The sequence below is a fragment of the Paroedura picta genome, chromosome 3 (assembly GCF_049243985.1).
Source record: "Paroedura picta isolate Pp20150507F chromosome 3, Ppicta_v3.0, whole genome shotgun sequence".
Taxonomy (NCBI): Eukaryota; Metazoa; Chordata; class Lepidosauria; order Squamata; family Gekkonidae; genus Paroedura; species Paroedura picta.
The window spans coordinates 86,910,423-86,937,772 of NC_135371.1; the positions used below are offsets into that span (position 1 = coordinate 86,910,423).

At 43.7% G+C, this 27,350-nt stretch overlaps 1 protein-coding gene across 7 annotated transcripts in view; it reads right to left on the reverse strand.

Moving 5' to 3' along the window:
* The window catches only part of MYOT (myotilin), a 103,243-nt gene that overhangs the window by 21,064 nt on the left and 54,829 nt on the right, over positions 1-27,350 (reverse strand). For 6 of the 7 annotated variants that reach the window (XM_077326738.1, XM_077326739.1, XM_077326742.1 and 3 more), the window contains 7 exons: positions 22,720-22,794; positions 22,500-22,629; positions 21,054-21,116; positions 18,279-18,420; positions 14,240-14,263; positions 12,734-12,853; positions 10,915-11,140 (listed from right to left, as the gene is read on the reverse strand). In XM_077326738.1, coding sequence (XP_077182853.1) covers positions 10,915-11,140; positions 12,734-12,853; positions 14,240-14,263; positions 18,279-18,420; positions 21,054-21,116; positions 22,500-22,629; positions 22,720-22,727 — 713 coding nt within the window. In that variant the 5' untranslated portion in view covers positions 22,728-22,794. The remainder of the gene's footprint in view (positions 1-10,914; positions 11,141-12,733; positions 12,854-14,239; positions 14,264-18,278; positions 18,421-21,053; positions 21,117-22,499; positions 22,630-22,719; positions 22,795-27,350) is intronic. The other variant, XM_077326740.1, reaches the window with a different exon arrangement.

Sequence of the window (27,350 nt, forward strand, 5' to 3'; positions counted from 1 at the left end):
TTGAAGACTTCAGAATAATTAGATTGGCAAGAGATGCAAAACAAGAATTGGAAGTGTATGAGAAGCTCCCATTGAAGGGCTCAAAGGTGGTGCTGTACATTTCTGTATGAAGACTCTTTCTGATATACTGTTAAACTTCCCAAAGAATCCATACAAAGCCCCTTATAGCTATTGGATACAATGTCAACTCCAAAGAAAGCTAAGGGCATGTATGAATTAAGATCAATGGAGTTCAAATACACCGATTTCAAGGGCACTTGTCAAAGTTCAGTTTTCTCTAGACTACACTCAAACCTGCAGAGACGTGTAGACATGCTTCATTAATATGTTTGGGAATGTATGCATCTCAAATAGCTTATCAGGAAACCAATGGTCATCCTCTGGATGTTTAAAAGTCTTCCCCAAATGTCCTGATCTATTGATATGGTACCAAGTAACAAGTGACCTAAGTTAGTTAAGGATGATTTTGTGCAACAACAACCACAGCTAACCAAAATATTGATGCAACTCAGAGATACCCAAAAGATTAATAACATTATTTACGCTTGGGTAGCTACTGACAGAGCAGTTACGTGCTTCAGGGATGCATTGAGGACTGCTTTGATAGCAGCAGTTTAATTTATATATTTATTATATTTCTATATAAAGCTCAGGGCAGTTGACATCACTATGATGGCAACATTTCTTCCCCCTAGCCCTGTGATCAGAGACTTCTTTCAGATTAGAATCACAGCCACACAGGGCAGCCGGCATCAGTGCATTGCCTGGGGCAGTAGAGATCACTGGCTTGGAAAAAGAGATGCCACACAAGGTAATCCTGGAAATACCTGAACAAGATACTTTCAAAACTAGTCAACTCTCTAGATACATCTGAACTTTTTTCTTTAAGCGTTAACTGAATTTTCATGAAAAAGAGCCACTCTTAAAGAAATGTAACAGTAAATACTTAACGGATCATAAATTTAACTAATAAACATACTACTATGGGGCAAATTACATGTTACACCCTCCTGTATGCAACTACCGGCAAAGAAAGAAAAACAGTCTCAGAAGGTTGCTATTTAGAACACACCGGTGAGGTTGGGCGAGAAGATGCATAACCCCTTCCTTACAATAAAATCAGAGCCCAGTAGCACCTTTAAGACCAACAAATATTTATTCAAGGAGTGAGCTTTCAAATGTAAGCACTCTTCCTCAGACCAAATCTTTGTTGGTCTTAAAGGTGCTAACTGGACTCTGATTTTATTGTGCCACTTCAGACCCCACTTAAATCTACCCTTCCTTACAACCAGCTTTGCCATTGAAAAACCAACCCCACCAGCTGCTTCCTTCAGGATCAGCTGTTTAGTAACTATATATGTACAGTCTGTTGTATTCCTGTCATAGGAGGCTCCGTGAAGCTTCCAAGCAAGCAAGTGCTTAGCGGACTACATTAAATTTTTTATTTGACTTTAGCAAGAGAACTCGCATACTAACTCCTGGTAAATAATAAACGTGCAGGAACTGGAAATGAACAACTCTTCTACGGACACCCCCAGCCAAGACTTTGGGCAACTTCAAGAATACTATGAAGAGCAGGATATCACCTCTTTGAACCAAACGCCCCTCCCCCTCCCCCAGAAAGAACAAGCCAAATGAGCCTATAACTTCCGTCCTAAAGCAATCGAGTTGCTTCCCCTTAACCCGCAGCTAAAGACTCGCCAGCTTGTCTCGAGGCACGCAGTCACGGAACACTCACCTCCGCAGCACGGCCGCGCTGGAATCAGATCCGGATTCGACACCCCTCGCCTGAAAGCAAGCTGGCAAGAGCGGACCGAAACCGGTCTTCCCTACGAGCCACAGGAGGCGGCACCCGAGGGCTTTTTAACCCCTGCTCGAGAGAAAGGCTGGCCATTCGCTCCCCCAGCCTACCATCATTATAGCGCTCTTCTTAGTATTAATAAGCCCAGTGACTTTTATCTGCTGCCAAATAATGACATCTGATGTGCTTGCTTGTCCACCTCCCCGGGCGGAGGTATCAAAATAAGAGCCCCCGCCTTGCCTCCGACTACGGCGAACGGGCAAGAGCGAAAGGGACTTCTCATTCAGTAGTTCCAGCCTATGCTTTTCCTTTAAAAAGAGCAGAACTCGCAGAAGCAAACCTCCCCTAGTTGAATCGGGCTCACTTGCAAGGAAACGGAGCTTTAGCAGCTCAAATCTTTCCAGACCGGGGGTGGGGAGGAGCGGAGCCTGCGGTGTGGGCGCAGCGCGAACGCTGCTACAAAGAGCCAGCCCACCTATAAATATCCACGAGGCTCCCAAAGACCGTTTATGCACTGGAGGTTTCATACAGGGCTGCAGGCTGGAGTTTTAGTCGTGGCAGGTTGCCCCACCTCTTCCTGCACCCACATGGGGGAGCATTTGGCCCAGTGCACCGCATCCACCCCATTCTGTGCTCCTGACAGGGAAGTGGGGCAGTGAAGGTCCCAGTGCATAAACGGTCAAAGAAAGCGCGTATTGGCTGGGGCGAGAGCCGCGAAGCGCACGTGGCGAAGGCGGGAGCGCGAAAAGGGACGCGAAATGCCCGCCAGGCTAAAAGCGGCGGGCCTTGCCTTCGAAGCCGCTGCCGAGACCGTAGTCCTGACCAAGGACCCGCGGGAGAGCCCTATTCGCCGAAGGACCCCCGCCGGAGAACTACGCGAGAGTCCGCTGTGCTTGTCTTTCCTTTTCTTCAAGGTCCTAACTGTGCCTGCGAGCAGGTTGAGCGTGCCGGGCAGTCTTAGAAGCCCCTGGTGTCGCTTTAGAATCGGACCGACGCGACCTCGAGAGGTGGCTGGTGATTTTTGCCCTGCTCTGCACGGAAGGCAGGGAGTTTGCTGAGGACACGAAGGGCTGTAGTGAGGTCGCTCCTTGCCCGGCGAGCAGGCGGGGAGCGCTGTAGGGACGCACAATGAAAACTAGCAGCGCCGCACTGGAGGCACCGCTCCCTTGGAAACCCGCTGAGCTCCCCGCTGAGGGGGACTTTGATTTTGAAGGAGAGCCGCTCCGCAGTCCTTGGGCCCGCGATCAGGTTTCAGATAGTCTCTGCAACCGAGTCCTCCTGGCGCGCCTTTTGTTCGAGCGGCCCTCGGTTTCTGCCTGCTTTTGAGAGAGACTCCGCAGACCACGGTCGGGCAGCCACAAAGAGACAGCCTGAAAACTAGGCTGGCTTAGCTGAGAAGCGTAAACACTAGAGTTTAAACCGCCTTTCACCGGCTTAAATCAAAAGCCCATTCAAATTCGTCTCGGCGCTCCACAGAGCACCTTCCTTCGCATGCACTTCACTTGCATGTGCTGCATCGCGAAAAGGAAATCACACTACAGACGACAAATCCTGTCGCCGAGTTATCCCGCCGCCGCTCCTCCAAAGAGCTCCAGGCGGTGTCGCCGCTAGTACTCTCTCGTCCCGTTTTTATGAGAACAGCTCTCCCAGGGGGAGAGTCGCCGGCCCAGGGTTACCTCTCAAGATTCAAACTGAGCGAAGCCCCCCCTGTCATTGAGCTTGTGAGGCATTTTGGGAGTGGGGGATAGGCATCATCACAAAATAGCTGCCGTGTGGGCCAAACACAAGAAGGTTGGAGATTGCACCCCCTAAGCACCCTCTCTTTTGAACCGTTGACTCTTACAGAGACAACAATGAAGCTCCTGGATTCTTCTCATGGACATACAATTCCAATTCACTGGGAGAAAGCCAGGATCAGCTATTTGCTTTAGCAAAAGATGTTTTGGTTTGGGTACCAAAAAACCCTTATGGGTGCCATGCTGCTGATCACTGCTGAATGTAGACATACTTAGGAACAATGTCTACTGAAAATAGTGGTACTTCTGAATATACACAAATTGAGCTGAGCTACAAGTAGACTACTAGCAGCAGTTATGCACAATCTAGAACTAAATGTTAAATAAAGTGTTTTTCAAAGGGAATAGACAATTTTGAGCACAGTGACAAAGCAAACCGTTGTCTCCTTTGTAATGCTTATTATTATTATATGCTTTTAGACCACCTCTCTTCCAAACTGGGCTCAGATGGTTTGCAACATAATTATAACACAAATTATACTTAAAGTGGAGCGTTATCGGTGATTTTAGTCGCCGCCATTCCACCCAAATGTGCGTTATTGCGCCCATGCATAATGGGTCATTGTCCTGCATTAATGACAGCATGAACTTTCTAGGAGGAAAAAACAACCGCCCCTCCCCCCCCCAAGGTCTTGGTATGAAAGCTATTTCATTTTTCCTTTTTCTGTCCCAAAGTTGTGAGTCCAGTAGTACTAGGGACATAGATGGCTTATTTCTTTTATATTTCTAGAGATCCTTCCTCATTTTTATCTTTCCACAAGGCCTTGGAGAAATTTGAAACCCTGTCATATGGCACAACCATAACCAAACAGATACCTACACATGCCCCATTTCCTGTTTTCCCCATTTTAAAACTGGGGAAAAATAATTTGCAAGGATAAAGCAGGCTTTATCATCTCATGCTTGGTGTAGTGGTTAGGAGCATGGACTTCTAATCTGGCTAGCTGGGTTTGATTCTGCGCTCCCCCACATGCAACCACCTTGGGTTCACCATGGCACTGATAAAGCTGTTCTGATTGAGCAGTGATATCAGGGCTCTCTCAGCCTTACCTACCTCACAGGGTGTCTGTTGTGGGGAGAGGAAAGGGAAGGCAACTGCAAACTGCTTTGAGACTCCTTCGGGTAGAAAAAAGCAGCATATAATAACCAACTCTTCTTCTTCTAATACTTTTATTAATATCCTGGCTAAGGAGGAATCTGCATACTGCATCTGGACATCAACTGACCTAATGCCAATAATGTATTAGCCAGCAAAGGACCTTGTAAAAAAAAAAAAGTAAGTTGTGAGAAATCAGATTCATTTTGCAGCTGGAGCAGCTTAAAAAGCCAAATGTCTTTTGCCACAGTTACAGTTTATGCCACTGTAGTATTGATAAAACATTAAACCAGATGAATCTGCAAGGCACCAGCATCTGCACAAGTGGGGGGTGCTGCCAGCAGCAGCTGCGTAGTGCCATGCCGAGGGGAAGCCCCAGCCATGGTGGCTGCCGGAGAGCACCAAAGGTGAGCCGGTGGCAAAGTGGCAGGGCAGCCCCCGAGGCAGCAGCCGGGGAGGAGGACAAAAAGGAGCTGCGGCCCGGTACCGACTGATCCACGGACCGGGGGTTGGGGACCACTGTTCTATAGCAATCAAAGCTTCTGCAGCCCTATCCAACTTTACTATGGCCATTGTCATTTGGACTGATGACATGCTGAAGTCCTCGGAGTTTGGCACTCCAACGACAAAGTAGTCTATCTTGAACATCAAACAGGCAGCGGAATCCACTGCTGATGCTTCACGGGATACTATACAATTCTGCCCCAGGGTACAAGCAGCCAATGTGACAATACACTTCAACATCTGGCTCAAACATTGAAAAGTCGACCACACCTCCAAGAACACACTTTCCATGTTAAACTTTTCCAGGTGACTCTCATTTGGGTAATCCAACCTTGACAAAGACTTAGTGGAGACAAAGGAGAAGAAAAAGGTCATGTCTGCTACCTCGAGCTCTGCTTGAGACAAGGATACCAAATATAGGCATCAGCAGCTCTTTCATGCTTACCGCCTGTCAGGAAGAGTCAGAGACTCAAGAAACTTCAGAAGCTTCTGCTCTTCTAAATACATACCCAAATTCGCACCTTGGCAGCACCAGCCCTACAGACAGGACAAGGGTCAGCAGGTCAGAAAACATACCACCTGACTACGTTGTGGGGGGCAGGCTCAGCTTCTTTCAGGAAGCATGGAGCCACTCCACAACAGACCAGTGAGTACTGAACATCATTTCAGAGGGTTATCGGATAGAGCTCTCAGCTCTCCAAACCACTCTGTCCAGTCTCCTGTTCCCAAGACACCACACAGAAGATTATTAACTCAAGCCATTCAATATCTGGCCAGCATCAGGACATTGAGGATGTGCCTCCCAACTAAAGTGTTTCAGGAGTCTATTCCATTCTTTTCGTGGTCTCAAAAAAATCTGGGGGGCAGTCCTGAAGCTCAGAGGCTTCAATCAACGTGTACAGAAAAGAAGATTCAGGATGGAGTCTGTCCGCCATATCTTTCAGATTCCACAGTGGGCAGACATGCAGACATCCTTGAATCTTCGTGAGGCTTACCTTCACACACCAATTCACCAAGACTTCAGGAAGTATCTTCGTTTCTTTCATCAAGGGACACACTTCCAATACACAGCATTTCCCTTCGGGTTGTCATCTACTTCCTGGGCCTTCGCCAAGGTCATGGTGGCCCTGGTGGTGAGACTGCGTCAAAGCGGGACTTCTACCCTTAATTAGACAACCCGCTGCTGAGGGCCAGAGATCGAAGGACCCATGGCTTCTTGATCAACGAAAGCAAGAGTCACTTGACACCCACATTGGATCTGGTGCATCTGGGAGCAATATCAATATCGGTAAGAGGGTCTCCGCTTCTATGATAGTCTACTGGGTCAAGCAGTGGATGATTGAGGTGTATAAAGTATAAGACAAGATTCTGTGTGGGAAGATAACAGCACACTCCACTCGTGCTGCAGCATCATCTACTCCCTTTTCCATCAGGGCATTGGTAGCAGAGATCTGCAGGACAGCAATTTGGTCATCTTTCTCCAACTTCGTCAGACACTATTGCGTTGACCAGGTGGTCTCCAGGGAAGCTGATTTTGGATGCCATGTTTTAAGACAATTGAAATAGGACTGAAGGTAACCAATAGTTCCCATCCTGGGCATAGCCTTGGTACAGCTAACCACTCTGGATGACTTCGGCCTCACTGAAGGAAAACGAAACATTGGACTCATCTGAAGGTTCCTTCTCTTCAGTGCGGCAAAGTCATCCATATCCCACCCAAGGGATAGAATGTGTTCCATCACACACACACACACAAACCCAAGAGATGACACTGTTCCATCTAAGCATGGGCCAAAATGCCCAAGCAGAAGATAGCTCCTATACCAGCGTTTCTCAGCTGCTTAGACTTGGTGACGCCAACTGCGGTGGCGGCAGCAGGATTGCTACATGCGCGGGCAGCGTGTGTATGCGTGCATTTGAGCATGCGCATGTGTTCACGTGCACGTGCAGGCACATAACAGTCAGGCACGGCATGGAGGCAGGCATGGTTTCTCTGCTGCCAGCCGCTGCTGCAGGCCATCACTGCTTTCCAGCCACTTCAGAGTGACAGAAAGGTGCGTCAGAGCGACAGGGGGTGGCTGGTAGGTGGGTGGCGAGGGTGGGGTGGGCGAGGAGGGGTCGCGGCACCTGGATGAGGGCGAGGCTCGGCAGGGTGGTGAGGGCAGACGGGACACATCATGCTGGGCCAGCAGCACCATTCCCTGCCACCTCATGCTGCCGCCTGCCACTGCTGCCGGTTGCCGCCGCGGCGGCCACCAATCTAGCAACCCCTGGAAAGGGTCTAGGCGACCTCAATTGGAGTCAGGACTCCATGGTTGAGAACCACTATCCTACACCATCGTGTAGTCTGACACAAGGAATGAATGCAGCAGGGCTTGGAAAGAACTGGAAGGTCAGGCTCTGGTCACCAGCTAGGTGGCTGCAAAATTTGCATTTGAATTGCCCTACCTGAGCAAGTAGAGGCATAACCTAACCACTCTGGATAACTTCGCCCCACTGAAGAGAAGAAACCTTCAAGTGAGTCCAATGTTTTGATCTGTAGCACACCGCCAACTCACTGTACACAGAAAACTTGCACACCACAGAGAAAGCTAAGCTAGAACCTTTTTTGATACTTGTTCTTGTACATGTTGCCATTTTGTGTGTGTGTGTATGGATGCTAATTCAAACACGTGAGCACCCACCAGTAGGATGAAGTAGTACATCCCAGTCACAGGCTTACCACCACAGTGAGAAACAGGACCCACTTTACAACCATGATCCAGTAAACATCTGAAGAAAATTCACTTGTGAGCAAAAGACAGATTTGCTCCCTTACCTATTCATTTGTTTGGTACCCTTTGCATTTTGTAAGAGCACCCTAACCCAGAACTAATGATGGTCCATGCCAATAAGCAATAGCATAGACCAATAGCATTTTCCAATCGTTTTCCCCTTCTCTCCCCATAGCAGACTCCCCATGAGGTAGGTGGGGTAGCGAGCCTCACAGGGAAGCTGGCAACCCTAAGAGGAGAGGACTCTCTGTGCACAGCAGTCTTGACCTTAGTAAGGTTTTTTATACTGTTTTTTTATTTGCTAGGCCAAGGTTATTTGCCAGGCCAATAAGTAATTTCAGTTACTATGTGTCTACAGACATTTACTTGTTCTCTATTTACAGTTTCAGGATGTAAATATTTATTTAGATCTTCCTGCACTTTCCAGACTCACAGGACTGATGCTGGTCTGCCTATCTGCGCCCCAGAATATAAACAGTTGCTGGTAAGGGCTGGCCATAACCCATAGGCCAGGAGGGACACTCCTGCACCACTCCCTACCAACTGCAGGCAAAAATGGCTCCTTTGAAGGCTGGACTCTGAGGCATTGTACAATTTTGAAGTCCCACCTCCAAACCTCCAGTAATATTTCCAACCCAGGGGTAGCCAACCTACAGCTGTGGCCTGGAGAGCTCCTGGAATTACATCTCACCAGCAGAGTATAAAGATCAGCTCCCCAGGCAGAAAGGGCTACTTTGGACAGGGTTGTGGTAGAGAAGAAGCATTTAAGGCTTCCCACACAGGTTGTTGTTGAATTGAAAGACTTGAGGCCTACTGCACAGTGTTGTTGTGCAGATGAAACAGGAGACAAAAGAGCCAGTTTCCTGTGCAGAATAACGCAGTGCAGTGGCCTCAAATCTGCAGAGAGTTGCAAAGAAGAAAGACACATGGCTTGGCTGTGTCTCAGCTCCCGGCAGAGCAGTATTTTAAGTGAGAAGGGGCTTTTCTGTGGCCTCCCTGTCAGGCAACTGTTTTGCAGAAGGGCAAAGTCCCCACCCCTCAGAAGGAATGCCCTCAGGTTCTCCTGCGTTGCTCTTGGAAACGCCTCCCTCCCCTCAGTCAGGGGCTGTTAGAGGTTCCTTCGCAGCAGGCCTGAAGGGGGGGAGGAGGAGCACTCTGCAGCCTCCTGCCAGCTCTGTCAGGGTTCTGAGGTAATTTGCAGTTGGACATGACAGATAGGACAGCCTTGGGGCAAAAAGGGCTGGCACAGCCTGTGTTCTCATCCCCCTTGGCAGCCCTGCTGACCTCCTCTCCCTGCGGTGGTCAGGAGCAGACTGGCAGCCAGACTGGGCTGGGTGAATGGAATTTTGGTCTGTCCTGGTGAGGGCCAATAGGAAGGCGCTTTGCGCGCCTCCCCATTGGTTGCTTGGCCCTGGATGGACACTCAGAGGGCCCAATCAAGAGCCGCTTCGCGGCTCCTGATTGGGTCCTCTGAGTTTTTATCATGGACAGGGCCCGCCCTAACTCCTCCCCAGGTGGCCTTACCCTTTTATTTAATAGGAGCGGTTAAAGATTTTAGATGGAAGAACCAGAGTGGTTCAAGTAATTAATCAAAAATTTGCATCAGCAAAGGGGGAAAAAAGGAAGAAAAAAATGAAATAACAATTTCAACACTGGGAGAGAAAGTAAAATTTTCCAATAGACTGCACTCTGTTTTACAAATAATTCTGCTATTATAATTCATCTTTTAAAGATTTAATTATTCCACAGGGATCTTTCTAATTAATCCTCCCTAGCCCTCTTATGGCTAGCTGGTAATTATATATTCTGAACAGATAATTCTGCTTTAGAAGATTGATTACTAAATCCAGCAATAGAATAATTTACTTCAGTGAAATTCACCCTTTTTTGTCATAGGAAATTTATGATGCTTGGATGCACAGGTATTCTTAGAATGCAATGTTAGCTATTTAACCGAGCTGGCAAGGTATATGCACTAGTTCTAGTGTTGATCTTTAATGGTTTCAGAGCAAATGTGAGTTTTCAATCCCATTGAAATAGGATGGCACAATAACTAAATCTTAAATGATTTGCATACTTTGCATATTGCTCCAGCAAAACTGTGGCCAAATTTCATATAATGGCTATGTTTGTGCCCTGTGATTGCACAGAAGACTGACTAGGTCAGATTTTCTCAATCAGGGTTTCCCATTGACCCTGGAAGGGTTTTGCCAATTGGGTGGGAGTTAATTAATTATAAATACATTTCATAATTAAAAAAATAAAAATCAGGCAATATGACCATATATGGTCACATTGACCTGCCCTCCTAATGGCTAATGATGGGCCTGAAGGGATGGGAAGGTAAGTGAAGGGGCCCCATCCATACAAATTCTTGCTGGCTAAGGCTTGTTGCACATAGTAGCAATTGGAGTCTAGAGAGGTAAGTACTTTTATTTTAATTTAAATCCAAGAGGAGGAAGGGATGGAGTGACATAGGCCTGCTCCAGTTATCCCTTTGGTGAAGAAGAGCAAACTGGTAGCCAGCCCAGAGTGCAGGTATAGTTCTGTTCAAAAATAATCTGAAAATATTTATGTGCTGTCACTTCCTGTGCTGTGGGAGTGGCCTGTTGATGTTATATCTGATGGGAGTGTCTGGGCGATGTCACTTCTGGGGGTGTGATAGGGTGGTGTAGGCTGCTGACATCACTTCTGGGGTTTCTCAACACCTGAAGAATGTTTTAGGGGATATTCAACGGGAAAAAGGCTGAGAATAGAATGGCTAGGTTTACAGCATCCATGCAGAAAAACCAATAGCTAGGCTTTTAGAATCCATACATAGCATATACACAAGGTGGTGTTTTTGAATGTTATTTATAGTTCCATTCCCCCCCCCCCTCCCACAAATGCAGTTGCTGCTCTAAGATGGAAAGCAGATACGTCTTTTCAGTTGCATTGGCTTACCAATAATTTGAGTTCTCTGAAGGGTTTTCATACATGCCATAGAAGTCCTTGGTCTCATCCCCATAATTCTGCCACCAAGAACTTGCCTGCTCCACTTGGTTTGTTCGATCATCAGCAGGCATTTGTGGCATAATGTTGGAAAAGTATTGGCTCTTTGGTTCAGGGATGATGTTCTTTATAGTTGGTGCTTCTGATACTGGAGTGTATTTTAAACCTTCTTCTGTTCCTGGAAAACACAGTTCTTTTAATGACACAAGTAGAAATTAAGCCAATGACAACAAATCTATGTCATTCTTCTGTGGGGGTAGAGAGGAGATTTCTCTTTCTTTTTAAACCCTTTCTTGTAAGATTGCCTAATCTGGCAATCTCTTTACTTCAAGAGGTTCCAATATCCCCACTTGGTGAAGAAGAGAACAGTTCTCTAAAACAGTACAAGAACAACAAGGGATGAAAATGTTCAGATATTTAGGGTAATTAAAAAAAAATCTGGAATAGACGAACTATTATTTATTTGGAAATGTTTTGTAGCACCCATCTAGGAAACTTGCCTAAGATGACTTACAAAAATGGGAAACCTTATGGAATCTAGTATTGAACCCAGAACCAGTAAAGAGAAAATACAAGAATTTTAGGTATTTTTTTGAAATTGAAAGTTACAAGTCTCATGCAGTGAAAAACTAGGGATTGTCTTCATGAGAAAGAAAATCTCATAGAAATCTTCTGGCTCAAGCATTGCCTTCCTTTCATATTAATCATTTCCTCTTTTGTGGCAAGTCACAGTTTGTCAAATCTGAACCACAGTCTGGATTTGTTCCAAAAGATGGTTTGGAATCTGGGTTTTAAGGGAACAGAACAAAGCAGTTGGTTATTTCAGTTAAATGGCAAACTGTGGTTTTCCGTGAAAGCAATTTCTAAACCATACCCTTTTGGGGGGGGGGGCAGGGGGGGTTGAGATAAGGCTGAATATTGGTCATGACATATGAATCATGCCAAAGTCTTGCACTGTGTTTGGAAGAGAACCAATCTTACTTTGAGTCAGATCTTCATTGACAGACCTACAAGCCGGGAACAGCTGAGCTTCCCCCTGTTAAGGTCAATGCCACTGACCTCATAGACTGTAACTGCCAAGCAAGTTGATTTATGCAGATAAGTATTTGGAGGAGGAGGAGCCTGTGCATTTGTCACTCCATACTGGTTGTCAGTCTTTCAGCAGGGGCAAGAGGTACTTACATTTCTTCCTGGCAATTTCTCTCTCAGGGGCTCATAGCAGAAGGTGGGAGGTACCACATTGGCTATTTTCTTACCAGTTTCTTACAGTTTATACTGATCTGCACCAGCTTTCTTTTGCCCTAGCTCTTCAGCCTTGTGGAATAGACTGTCATGGTGAACTGCTTGATTTATTGATTATGTTTATGTCCAGCTCATCATTTGGGATGCTCAGAGGTGCTAATGTGGAGTTCTGTACCAGTCTTTACTTAGGTAGTGAGCTACGTGAGACTCACAGGTCTTTTGCAATGCAATAGCATCACATGCCTTCCAATCATTCTTTGGCACCCTGTTTCCAGACAGTGTCCTCAAACCAGGAAAGTTGCACATACACATCTCACTAGATATATTGACACAGCATAATTTGTGATTTACTTCCATTCTGATCCTATGATCTATTGAACAGCTCACTGATAACACAGAACTGTCTGTATGCCCCCCCAAAAAGCAAAGAGAGGTAGACAAGAGAGACGTGTTTCCAGATCAGAAACCTAACACTTGAAACTTCTCGCTCTCCCTAAGAACTGGTTAGGGGAGAAAAATCTGCAGTTACCTAGGGAAATGAAAAGGCATGCGCTAGATGCTACTGCGCCAAACTCATTTTCAGCAACACATGTAAATACACCAGAATCTTCAGAGAATGCTTCTGTGATCACCAAGGTGCAAACTTCCTCTGAAAGGAGGAAATTGTGAATGAGGCAGAAACCTGTGAGCAGAGTATTACATAGCTTCATCACTCCCACCCATGAAAACAGCAATGGGAATGTATCTACTTTCTCATAGATGCATGACTTAATTTTATGAGTACTAAAATAAAACAACACAAGGGGAAAAATAACATTTCAAATGTATGCAATATGCGTTTGCAGTATGTGCATGTAATCAAAGCCTAGGTAGGTATGCTTGATGCATGATCACTCTTACAAGTGTTATTGCGATTTGATAAAATCTTCTATGTACATGATAAAGGTTCATGTGTGTGTATCTACTGTGGCAGAGCATGGAATGCTAATTCAGTGCAATGCTCTGTCTATCTGCTTCTTGTGAATGTGTCTAACTGGAAAGCATTGATTCCCATCTGCCAATAGTCTATCACTGCTGGAGAGGACAAGGGCAAACATCCATGGATCTCTTCATAATTATGAACTTGGATAATGCAAAAAAAGCCCCCCAACCAACCCCCCTCCCCGATAACTCTAAGGACCCATGGTATAGAGCCACTTCCTTTCTGTTTCAAATTAAAGTGAAGACTGCATTGCAAACTTGTCCAAATATTATCACTGAAACATGCTTCAAGCCAACTAAAGCTTTGTGGATTGTGGTAAACAGCTACAACGGATGACACAGTTAGACATTATTTGGAGAAGAGGCCTTCTGCTTCCTGATTATATCTGGGAGAAGCAGCAGCTGTTATGTTGTTAAGATGGCTGCGGGAACTGTTATCATTAGGGGCTGTAGTTGTAAATAAAATTGTTGAGTTTTTTCACAAGCAGTGGGATCAGTTTTTTGGGGAGCCTGGAACACCTTCCTATGATCCCATTGTAACAGACAGAACATTGCAGGCAGCTCTATGTAGGTAGACTAGCGAACGCAGAACACTATTAGCTCTCCAATACATTACTCTGTACCAACCTCTTCCTAAATATGACTGCAGTCTTATTAAACATACGCTGTGCATTCCTACTGAGGCCTCAGTTGCTTATCATAAGCCTAGTCAACTCAATGGGACTGATGCTTATAAATGGTTACAGGACAGGGCAGCATATCACACCCTTTTGAATACTACTGGTAAATGACTGGAATGTAAACCCAAGGACTAAGTATGCTTTAATTGCATTCTTCTTTGCCACTTTTATCCGGACTGTATGGGTAAGTTGCTAAGTATAATTGTTAATCCAATCAGGGAGATTGCACATCAAAGCTGGCTTCTACATATACAATGGATAGTGAAATATATATGTTGATGAATACAGGGGTGTGAACTAGATGTTATATTAGCAATGTTCTGTGTAACTACAGTTGGATTAGGACCAATGCCTACTTGTTTACAGATACTTACCAGGAACCAAAGACAAGCAGGCCTCTGTAGGAAGAAGACAGAATCTAATTATGGATTGTTAGCTAAATATGATCTCTCTCTCTCTCTCTCTCTCTCTCTTTTTACACACAGGCATACTTAACTGGCCGCAAAGTATGTGGTGTTTTCAGGACCATTTTACCTAGCTGGTTGCACACCTGTATTTGCTATTGAATGCCCATTTGTCAGTGCAGAGCCAGCTGAAGGTATTTCAGAACCTGTGATAGAAAACCCAGTACCTTCTTCCTCAACAGGAAAAATATAGTAACAAACACAGCACTGCAGTTGGAGAGATTTTTTGCTTCAGAGATCACACAGCAGGGGTCACCGTGTTGTAAAAGGAAACAACTGACAAAGCTATCCTCCTGTAATGCTTCATATATATCACTTAAGAATCCCATCCAGATATTGGTAGGCCTTGAACCAAGAGCTCAGCTCTACCTCAGTTCTAGTTCCTTAACAAGGATACTTGTATGACTGCAAGCATATTGTTGCATTAATACTTTTTATTGATACAGCTTAAAATGAAATATGTAAAACAGATTTTTATTAAATCTTTTAGATGTTATTTTTCCTATTTAAGTTTCAACACATAGAAATTATTTTGGCAAAAGAACTTTTAAAAATCCTGCTGAATATGGTGCTTTATTTAGTCCGTTCGTATGCCATTTTTCTTGTTCCAGTTAGGTTTAAACAAACAGTCACATAAGCAAGAGATTTAAAACAATGTTTTACCTCCTAAATGGTTTTGCTTTGCATCTTCTAAGGAGCAGCGAAGATGTCATGGCTCTGACTTTGCTGGGTGACACATTAGAGAAGAGTGGGGTTGCCACAAAAAGGCCTCAGCCAGGCTGCTGGAGATCTTCCCTCCCTCACTTGGAGTGACAATAAGTTCTTGTGAGATGAGCACAGCAGTCTGGCAAGCTTATGGCTGGGATGTGGATTCCTGGCTGTATAGGCTTCTAAAGGCCTAAAACGAGCCCCTTGAGTGAATCCAAAAGGAAACTGCCAGCTCTTAAATCCTAATGATTGGTCCTGCTTGTTCCAATCGATATTTGTACTGCTTCATAGAGGAAGCTCAGTCATTTGCATTGCCTCTGAAGGCAGCCAGCCATGCACATTCTGCTTCCACATGGATTACTCTGCCCCAGCTCCCCAACTGCAGTGGGGTTTCTAGGAGCATCTACAGAATGTTCTCCTCCCATTATTCTTCCACCATTTCCTCCCCCCACCCATGTTTCCAGAAGCTGCTTTGGTCCAGTGTTTTTGGAAATATTAGTCAAAGCATGTTATCTGTCATTGTAGATAAGAAGGTGCAGATTTCCATGCCTCCCTGCCAACATCTGGCGCCATTTCCCATCCCACCACAATTTCTGTCCCCTCCCCCATTGCAACAAGATTTTTTGCATCTTTTAAAAAAATGGTTGTATGTATAGCAATATACATACTACCATTTTTTAAAAAGCAAATTGTATATAATTTGTAGATTTTCTCTGAAATGTATCTCCATCCTTCTATATGACAATTCATGGCTACTCAGCTAGTGAGTTTCAAGCTACCAATGGATCAGCAGAATTCTGTGGCTGGGAAATCAGTTTCAAGCAATGTCCCATGAAAATAAAATAAAGTGATAATCTGATGGGATGATTGAATCACGTTCTTGAATGAGCAGATGGGAAATGTGGACCTAACTGAAATATTTGGGTGTGCTGGCATGAACCTCTTCATTTTGGACTCACACTGTTGGTGGGAGAAGCAAAGGGTGTATTTATAATGCCCAGTGCAACACAAGAAGCTTGTGGGATGATGGAATGATGTTAGCACTTCTGCCCTGAGATTTAACATGGCTTTAAAAATATTCAGCTACTGGAGTGCTAAAAACTAATCCTGTGTTTCTAACGATCTAGTCCTAGTAAACACTGCTGTGAGATACAGAAATAACATGCTCATGTTCTAATGTACCAAATGGACCTAGTCAACACCAATGGCCATCCCACTGAAGTCAATGTCACTGGAGCCTTTTTGAGGATATACGTGGTTGAGAAAGGCTGCCTTATATAAACTTGGTCCCTCTGTGGTGCTTTCAACCCACTTGGCTTCCTTAACTTATTTCTGTGTCCAGGCTTTTGTTCTCTATGCCCCTCCCTATGAAGGACTCTCATGGTTTGATTTCTGTATTGATGCAGTATGAAGTGCCACAAAGGCTTAGCATTTCCTTATAATTTTACCAGTTCTTTATGTAGTATTGACTAATACATTTGTTCTAATTTTAATATCACTTTCCCTTATTAGCGCTGCATGGTCCCAACTATTTTTAACTTCTCTGTACATCAACCATAAGAGAGCAGATGGGGAGGAGAGATATGAGAAGTACTATAAGAAAAGAACAAAAACACACAAACATGAGGTTTGAAACAAGCATTGTCTTGGGTTTTAGATTGTCTTGCTCACAACCATTCTTTAATGGGTTAGGGTATGTAATTCTAAAGTCTTTCTGGTTGCATTCTGGTTGCAAAGCTTTAAAATAGTCTCTTAAATTGGCAATCGTATTACATTGGTTTAAATCTGTCAGGAAGAAAATTAAGGAAATGATACCAAGAGTGCCATCTAGGCAAATGGAAAGGCTTCCACAGATTTTCACAGGTATGAACTCTAGTTCAAATCAGGATGTTCTGAAGGATGCATAATGTGAACCTTCAGATATATCTCAGGACTTTGGCTTGGATAGTATGACACAGTTCTGCCAAGCAAGGAATGTACTTCTGACTAAGCAAAGGTCCTTTTTTTCAAAATATGTACACAACTGCAGTACATAAAAGCAGACCACTAGGTTTTCCAGGGTTCTGGTGTGCATATACCATAACTGTATGAACATATAAAATGCATAAGGTCTCCTGTTCAGGCAATATGGTAGGTAGCACGCATTTCCAGAACCTACGGATGCAACCTCTATGAAGGGCTTCTAACGCATGAAGAAAGTTTGCATGCCGTTTCATTTTGTCTAGGCTGCTTGCTGTTTTCTTTCATTTCTTCTGCATGTGAAAATGGACCAATGCACTAGCAATTAAGCCTTATTTAATGACAATGGTGTTACTGCCTTAAATTGTCTTTCCATTATCAAAAGGCTTATGTTAAAGTACATTAGGGGCTCAACTAAATGAGGGGATGACATTATATTTCTCTGGTTTTCCTTCAATTAACCAGCTGCCACTTAAGCGACAGGAAACACACTGAGTAAAACAGTCAATTATTTTAAGAGGCTCTTACTCATAGAGTGGGCTTATGCTCTTTCTGTATATGAGCACAGTATCACTTAGGTACTGCATTCTGAAGCTCATATGCACAGTATCTTGATTTATACAACGTCTCCTTTTCTTTTTGGTAAGGGGAGAGTGAAGAACTGCATTGTGTGGATGGCTGCACAGACAGGTCTTCAAATGAAGTATCCACATATATTTTATTTGGAACATTTGGTGTGCACTCAGCCCTCCCTTGCTCAAAGATTGTAGCTATGCAGGTGTTTGAAGCAGCTTTAGAAAGAAGCATATCACATGGACTCATCAGGCCCCTGAACCTACCCAAAACAATTTTAAACAGAGCCACACTCTTCCAAATCCGCTAAAGTCAATAGATTGCATTTTCTGTGAAGTCTAAGCAGAGTTACACCCTCTTAAGCCCTTAGAGGGTGTAACTCTGTTTGGGATTGCACAATAAGCCCCCTTTCAAGAGTACTGGGGAATCATGAAAGATAAATTATTTGCCAGGTAGCTTTATGGATTTCTCAAGAAGCCAACTGCAAAATTATCTACAGGGGAGTGTGCTGTACTAACAGGGGTCATAACAACTGGAGGCTTGGTATCACTCACTTCTGCCATTTCCCCAAAGCACTCTGGCACACATGCAGATTATATTTTGTTATATACTCACCTAATTATTAAATGTCTCTCTAATGGGAACAATAATAATAACATTTTCTTTCAAACTGAGATCACAAGTGCAAAACGTTTTTTTTAAACCCTACTTTTTCTTAATATCCGGAAATCTGCAGAATCGATTATTTGATTGTTTTCTCTGTACCAGCGAACTTGTATAGGTGGCGTTGCTCGTATTCGACATTCAAATACCACTAGCTGTCCTTTGGCAGCTCTAATGTTTTGTAGGCCCTATGAAAGGAGGAAAAGAGTTGGAATTTTTATATATGAAAAACAGCTCCACATATGTATGCTAACCTAACTGAACTCACTAAAAGCTACATTGGGAAAATATTTATGTATTTATTGGATTTATAAGACCACTCCTCTTGGCACAGCAGTCTTAGGATGGTGTACAACAATTTAAAACCAACACATATTAAAAAAAACAATAATTGCTTAAACTATCTAAAGCAGGGGCAGTCAACCTGCACAAACACTGGCAGGGGCTCATGGGAATTATAGTCCATGGACATCTGGAGGACCACAGGTTGACTACCCCTGATCTAAAGCAAAAATTGGTGTCCTTTGCTCCTAGGCCCCATTGCATTACTCACCGCATCCAGAGTGTTATGAGGGAGAGTGTTGGGGGGGGGAGGGGAGGAAGTTCTGAGATGTTTCTGGTGGGCTAGCCTCAACTGAATGCCTGGCAGAACAGCTCCATTCTGCAGACCCTGTGGGACTTAATGAGCTCCAACAGGGCCTGCTTCTGGGAGCTCATTCCAGCACATGGAGGCCAGGACTGAAAAGGCCCTGGCCCTGGTTGAGGCCAGGAAACCTTTCTTGGGCCAGGGACCATCAACCTGTTGGAACCAGCAGAGCTCATAAGGGGACATATTCAGAGAAGGGGTCTCTCAGTATGCTGATCCTGGACTGTGAATGGGAGACTATGGGAGCAAGCTTAAGCATGCCTACTCAGAAGACAGGCTCATTTTATTCAGTGGAGTTTGCTCCTAGTTTGGCACTGTACAAGAAGGAAAAGACATGTACAGCAGGTATAGCAGAAAGCAGCCCACTGTGCAGCTTCAACTGAAGAAAAAGCATGTGAGGGGGAGGAACAGTGACAACGATGTGTCCTCACTGCTGAAACCCTAAGCTATATTGACCCCATATTTCTGCTTTTTAAAACTAAATTACAGTTTGAAGAATGCAGTCATGGATTCTCAAAATCATACATGGTTTAATCTCAAGGCAAACCATCTCAATAGGCTAAGCAAAGCTGGAAGAATCAATGGCTAATAATGTGTTGATTTATTTTCTCTCCCAACTCAACCTCTTTTCTTCCCTTCCTGTAAGATGATCCAAATTGTCAAGCGTATAGAAAGGGTACTGGACCAGGCTGATTTTGAAAGATGCCCTTTCTCCATGACATAATGAATAAAAGTTAACATGTGGATTTTAATTATATACATTTGAGGCAGATATGAATTTTCTCTGGATCACTGAGACCACAGGAACTTTGCTTGCATTACATAACATGCTTGACTGACCATTTGGGGGACATTTCTCTCTTTGCCTGGCATAGTACAGCATATCTAAGTTACTCCTGCTGTTCTCATTTAAAACACTATATTTGAAACGAGCCCAAAAGCCCATTGCATGACAAAATGCAATGGGTGCTAGTGGTCCCTGGGAGTGAGAGCGGGCATGGGGGGGGGAAGGTGACATACCCAGGCAGCTGGAGGGGGGGGCGCGGCCTCGGAGGCCGCAACTGCAGAGGTTGCATGAGCAATGGGATCACTGGGGCATTGACAGTGGCCAGGAAGCCTTTGGGCCCGAGGTTGGTTGAGCGTCTTGCTGACTGGCAGGCTGCTGGTGAGCGGCTGGAGTGGTGGCAGCCGGCTGGAGGCTCGCGGGGCGCCGTGGATGTGGCAGCGAGGTCTTTGGCTGGCCAAGTTGCAGTAGCACTGGCTCCAAGGCCAGTCTAGGCATGGGGTAGCAGCCAGGCCGCCCCATGACGATCGGGCCTACAGCTGAGGAAGGGAGCGAGCTGCAGACCTACCCTCCTCGCCATCCAGGGACCGTCTGGCGGCAAGGCTGGGCGAGCGGCTCGTGTGCGCCAACTGGAGGTGGGCCCTCTAGGGGCCGGCCCAATCCGGATGCACCCAGCTTTGCTGGGCGCATCCGGATTGGCCCACTGGAGCGGCGTAAATCTAGGCTGGACCGCAGGTTCCAGTCCTGGACAGCGCTGCCCAGATTGCCCTTTCCTAAATATTAGAGAACCTGTGGTAATGATAATAAAAGGAAATTGTTGAAAATGGTGTTTTGGTTCAAGAATTTGGCAGTGGTTAATTTGCTATGGGAGTTTCAAAAGTCTACCCATATGAATTGTATTACATTGAACATCACTTCTAAACAGGTGTTTCTGCAGGAAAATGTAACTAATGTTAGCTGAGGAAAAGATCCATTTGGTGGAGATAACGGAGAGCATTGCATGTGTGAACTTAACTCATACTCATCTCCGAAAAACTGTCCATTCTTGAAAAATTGCTCTTTTTAAAGCTCATAAGGGGAGGAGGATTTGAATAAAGGAAATAGCAAACAGTACCATTCTACTCCTGATTAGCTCTGCTTTAACCATCTTTTTCTGTTTCAGAATGGCACACAATTGTTGTATGTATTTATGTGGTGCAGGAATTCTGGGCCCTCGGCTCAGGTATACAGCAGAGGGCATTCCAAAAACTGGAAAATATCTGAATCATACAAAATCTCTGGCATTTCTCAAACACATTTTCAGATGGGGATTCTTTGTCTCCTCAGGAGCTGTAAACAAGAGGGAGTGCTTTCCATTTGTGCAGTGGGATCTTTGGATCCATTCTGCTTACCTTTATAAAGATAGGGGCTGCTTCATAGGCACATCCAGTCTGCTTTTTCAATGGATTCTGCATCTGTATATTAAACAAAGATATATTACAATAGTTTGCCTTGGTAGCTGCTTAAATCTTTCCACAAGAGAAAAGCTTCATTTGAGGACATCTGTTCTTCTGAAATCTCTTACTGAAGCACCTGAGGGACAATTATTGGAATTAAAGGAGCTGTATGACACTCATTTTGTGATTGTTTTAGGGCACCATGTGGAATCTTTGGAATGTTTGACATAACCTGATGCAGTAAATTCCCAGAAGCTCAAAATGCTGAGCTCATGGTAGTCTTCATGACAGACTGGTGTCACGGTCTCAGTATGAGCAGAAAAAGTCTGGGCACTGTCCTGAATCATTTGGTATCCATTCTGTTTGACCACTTGTTCCCCTCCCTGGTGGATGCCTTCCTTCACAATGCATAGTCAAAGCATAAAGTCTGGCATTCTACAATGTTGAGTCAGTCCTACTACTTTCTGTCACGTGTGTATCCTGCCATTCCTTTATGGTTCCCCCTTCTTTCCTTTTATCCCAAAATGATTCTGTGACGTAAGTCAAGATGAGAGCAGATGTCTGGCCCAGGATCACCCCATGAGCTTGAACCCAGATAATTTAATCTTAGTTTGACCTTCTAACCATCATGCCATACTACCTTTGCAATAGGAGATGTTGACTAATTGAGGTTATTAAAACAACTGAGTTTTTGTTAAATGTTGATTGCTTTTCTGAGATTTGATATTACATGCTGTAATGGAGTAACACTGGTGTAAACTACTGGAGATACTGCGGATGTGGACAATCACTCAGACAGAAATGCTACTTGTTTTATAAGTGCTAGGAAGTGGGACTCTGGGGAAGGGTCCATACTGTAAGTTTTGGGCAAAACTGTTGCTATTTCTAAGACCAACATGCTTTTAGCCTTATGCATGTACAAAAAGTGCTGTAAATGTATTCTCCCTTGACAAGAAAACGCTTCAGAGGCTGTCCCTGAAACTTCTTATTGCTCAGCAAAGTTCTAAACAATCTAGATAAGTGGTATTGCATCTACTTTTTGCTTTAGCAATATCATATAAAAAGAAACCTGTGTAATATCTCTCTATACTTCTCTCCAGCCACTTGGAAGGCATTTAAATCCCTGAATGTTTTGAATTCTCCATCTCTGTACTAAGTAGCTGCTTTGATCCAACTGTCCTTTCTTAAATGTCTTTGGAAGAATATGACAAATGGCTAAGCTCCAGGGCAGCTACATGACTGGTTTTAATCCTCCCACTGATTGATGCCAAAAATGTCTGAAATGGGAAGAGGAATAAACAAATGAAAACAAGTGTGAGCTTCAATATGTGGTTCAATATTTGCAGAACATTGTTACATGTTTTCAATTAATGCAAAAAGAAAACAAATGGTTGAACCTACTCTTTGAGGGCCACTGGATAATGGCTGAATTAATGTGGAATAACTGTGGCGGGCTTTGCTCCTGCTGCTAGACTCTTCGTTGGCTGGGGAACCAATGGTCAGGGAAAGACTGGAGGTTTTACACTTGGTCCTACATGGAAGATAAACAAGGCAAGTGGCTATAGGGAGAGACAGACGTTTTATTGGGTGATAATACAGGACAAACAGCTTTTGCACTTACTGAGACATTCCTTGGTGACCTGGAGTGAATGCCAGAACTCAGAGGGAAGAGCTTGGTCAGGATTTCCCTATAAACCTATAGGAAACAACATAAATCAGCTTTGTATGTTAGATCCAAAGATCTTCAATGTCCCTTGAGGGGAGATGAAGAGCAAGTTTAACAGATTAGGTGCAAATTGCATGGTAGGCAGACATCATGTAATAGAAAGGAATGTGCTGTGCCAAAATTAGCAGTGTTACCACTTAGTAAAAATAGAAGCAAAATGGTAATATGCCAGCTCCTTTACCAGGTGGGGAGTCCTTTAGCTTTAGTTTTCAGTTTATATTATTCTGAAACCACTGACATTATTTCCTTAAGATGTTAGGGTTTATGTCTTTTGAAATATTCTGGTAGTACTACAGTTTTAACAACTGCCACCTGTATGCTGTTTGTCAACAGCCAATTGAAATTTAAAAGACATCAATTCCTTATTGAATATGCTAACCTGGTGAAAACTCTTCCCTGTTAAGAACCACAGGCAAAAAGATTTTATGGAAGGAAATGAGCTTGGCATCTCCATCAGCAAAGAAGAAAAGTGATGAGGGTCTTAAAAGTGTCAACAACCTTAGAAATTACAATAACCTTTGAAAATAAATGAGGGACTGAGATAGCAATTTACCTTGGAATGTTGTAACATTTCTGAATTAACAAAAAAGGGTTTTAGGTGGTGGGGGTGTGGATTAAATAGCCTGCTAGGGAGTAAGATCCGATATTCAGGTGCTCAAAGCTCGGTCTATGGGATTAAAATCATTTCTGTTTTACTCTAAAAGATGGTGAACTATAAGGTCACTTCTGGAAAATCTGAATGCAAGGATATTGTTCAGCTGTATGCCAATTCTTCTGATATTGTTCAGCCTGAAGCATTCTTCTCATTTTTAATGATAATGTGGGGCGTAGTCCTTAAAGGTTTATGCTGGAATAAAATTGTAAAAATCTTTAAGGTGCTAAAAAGCTCCTCTTTATTTTTGCAACAATAGACTGTCATGCCTATCCCACCAGCAGATTTTCAGTAGCTCAAAATAAATCTTATGCTCATTGGGAACAAAGGTCCAATTGCATATGTTATATGGATTTAAAGAGCTAATGCAGCCTTGGACATTATACATTATATTATTTGTTTATTTAGAATATATGTTTTTTTCTCTAGACCTGCTTGAGTTTAATCACAAAACAATAAAAGCATGCAACCACAGTATAAGAGACACTATAAAAACAAGGCATAAAGTCCCAGTATAAAAACAGCTATGGAACAGGAACACTAAATAACATTAAGCAGCTTAAAATTATCTTAATGAGACAGTCCCTCAGATAAGATGCAGACCATAAAAACAGGTAAAAGAAATGGAACGGTTAGTTAAAAGCCTAAGTCAAAGGAAAACATTTGGCTTGGTACTTAAAGGAGAGTAGGGTAGATGCAGGGGACCTCAAGCTGAAGGCATTCCAGATGTGGAGGGGCCACCACTGAAAAAGCCTAGTCACTGGACACCAGACTCCCTTACCACACAGAGAGAAGTGCTTGAGAAGAGGATCCTAACTAGCTGCTAGCTTAGTACCCTGGCTCAAAGTAGTTTATGGCCTTTAAAGAGAAACAAATCACTTTTAAATGAATGAATACACCTTGACTCTGTGAATACTGCATTCTGATGTAAGGATAAAGGCTGCAAGAAATAAGAACAGACAAGCTTTGGCATTCCTCTTAGTTGTAAGCTCGATTTCCCTTCTTCCTCCCCTTGCAAGCAACTTGGAAACAGAAGATTTCCAGGTTCTACAAAAAACAATTTGTGGTTATGTCTGAACTGCAAACAAAGGATAGTTTCTTGGCCACAATTTCAAATGAAGATTTAAACTATTAGCATGTCTGTAAGGTAACTAAAATCGGAAAGGTATCTTGCTTTTGAATTGTACCAGAATCAGATATTCATGTCTCCTCTTGTGACAGAGCTACAGCTGCACTATTACCTTTTTTTGATTAATCAGGCAAGTGAGGCAATAAGGCAGCTGCTGACATGAGGTTACCTGGAAATCTTCTAGAATTACAACTGATCTCCAGACTACAGAGATCAGTTACCTGGGGCATGGGGCTGCTTTGGAGGGTGAATCCTATTATATGATACCGTTGAAATCTGTCTCTTCCCAAACCCCACCCTCCCCAGGCTTCCCCTGCCAATGTCCAGGAGGTTTTAAACAAGGAGCTGGCAACCCTATGCAGAAGAAAGATTCTCTAGAACAGTGGTCCCCAACCTTTTTATCACTGGGGACCACTCAACGCCTTTTACTGAGGCCCAGTGTGGGGGGGGTAGTTTACTCCTCTAGTCTCAACCACTGCCCTAACGCTCTCTGATCGCTATGGTAATGTTTAAACATCCCGTCAAAATAAGATACAGACACGCCACAACAATGAACATAAGGAACATTTTATTTTCATGGAAATTTTAACTCATGACAATGACAAATCAATGGGAACCCTGAGCTTGTTTCACTGCAACGAGATAGTCCCATCTGGGAGTGATGGGAGACAAGGACACCCAAAGTGTGTTGTAAAGGGCCGGGGGGCATGAAGTAAAGGGCCAGGGTGGGGGAGAAGGCGTCCTTCGCGGCCCGCCTCCAATTAGTCGACGGACCACATGTGGTCTGCTGCCCACAGGTTGGGGATCGCTACTCTAGAATACGGGACATTATTGCCAAAACACCTTTCTGCTTCTGTAAATGATGGCAAGTTATCCTGTGATAGATGAACAAAACAAAATGATTCCTGTCTATTCTTACCCCGAAGCTTTACTTTATCAGAAATAGATTGAAATGGGTAGCTGTGTTGGTCTGAGTAGCACAATCAAATCAGTAGCACCGTTAAGACTAACAAAGATTTAGCAAATGTAAGCAATGCAAATACAATATTAATGTTCCTGAGAGATTGTTTCATTCAAAGCACTGTACTGTCAAAAAAGGGTATCATTTGGAGAAAGGGCCTGCATGGGTCAAGTTGGCAAGCAAAGCACAGAGGCTTCACGTAACTTGATCTTGAGGAAGGAAGAGGATGAGTGACCATTTTGGAGGCTTGAGATGGATTGTCCAGATGTCACTCCAGGTCAGCATCTCTAACCTTGGTGCGGGCCACACCCTCTTTTTTAGAGCCAATGAAATGGAGGAGGAAATTCTTGCTGACATTTGTGCTGCAGCACTGGGGGGAGCCACAACTTATAGAAATTATGATGCTACAAGATCTGGTCCCGTCCTGAAACTTTCCCTGTATAGTAGCAACTATTACTGTATTTGAGGTGCAAAGAGTGTGCAAATCATATTCAAAATATACTGTCAGAATAATACATTTCTTCTTACATTTTTGTCACTCTTATATAGATTGGATACCTGAGTGCTACTTTGAGAAAGTCAAGAAGAAACAAAAAGAGGAGAGTAAGTAAGAGGAGAGAGAGTGGAAAGTAAGCAATGTTATTCTACTGCCCATTTTATCTAAAAGAGGAAAATGAATTCATAACAGAATCTAAACTACCAAGTTAGTGTCCCGGGGAAGACTGCACAACTTGAACTCAGTTTTAGAGCCTGTTTTGAATGCCTAGTCTCATGTCTAGGAAAGGCAAAATTGTAGTAAAGAGGGCCTCTGAGCATGTCCTGAAGTCATTTCAATCTTTTAAGTAATCACAGACCACTCTGCAGATTTGGGGTGAGGAAATAGGGTTTTTGGTACGTAGTTTTCTGGCAGACTTCAGTGCCTGACTGCAGAAATTAATGTTGACAACAGAAGGTTAATCAGCCTGCCATCAACTGACCTAACCACCCCTTCTTCCAGCTCCCTTGTTCATAATTTCACATTATTCAAAAGCAGCCTTATCAGTACAATGGTACATGCTGAGCAGAAACAATGTAATACTTCTTGCCATAGTTTCCTGCATCAAAAGAGTATCATTTGCTTTGGCAGAAACCTCTGTATTGTACCGGTTGCGTCCTTGAAAGAAGAAATAGCATGCACTGTACCTAAGCAAGTCATTTTAGCAACCTTAGTAAGCCACGTAAATGGCAACCTTTACTTGGTGTAACTAGATCTTCCTGAAGATGACTGAATTAGACTCTGTCAGATGAAGAGAGGTGGATCTTTGCAACCTAGCACCAGAAGTATTATAAGGTACATACCAATCATGCTCTCAGTTGACACAAACAATAATGACGACTATCTGAATAGCTAAAATGTTTGCACAATTATGCTATCTTCAGTGCAGGGACAAATGCCATGTAGAGAAGGATAGGAAAATATTAGTAAGGCTCCATGGAGCACTTTGCCAGAGATCTGAAAAGTAGATGGTGCATTAAAACCATTTTAGTAACAAACAGTTTTATTTAGGTAGATCTGAAATAAATGCTGTTGGGATTAGGGAGGCCAGTGGGAGGGGAAAAGAATCTCTGAAACCTCCGGGTAAAGAGGTAAGACTGGCTTATTTCTAATGCATAGATATGCTGTTAAATAAACATGGTCCATCTGTTGCACCATCTGTTAAAATTTAGATGCAATGAATTTGGCAAACACCTAGATGTGTGGTTATGCTCTAATAAGCAAATGCTGAACATCTATAATGTGTCAT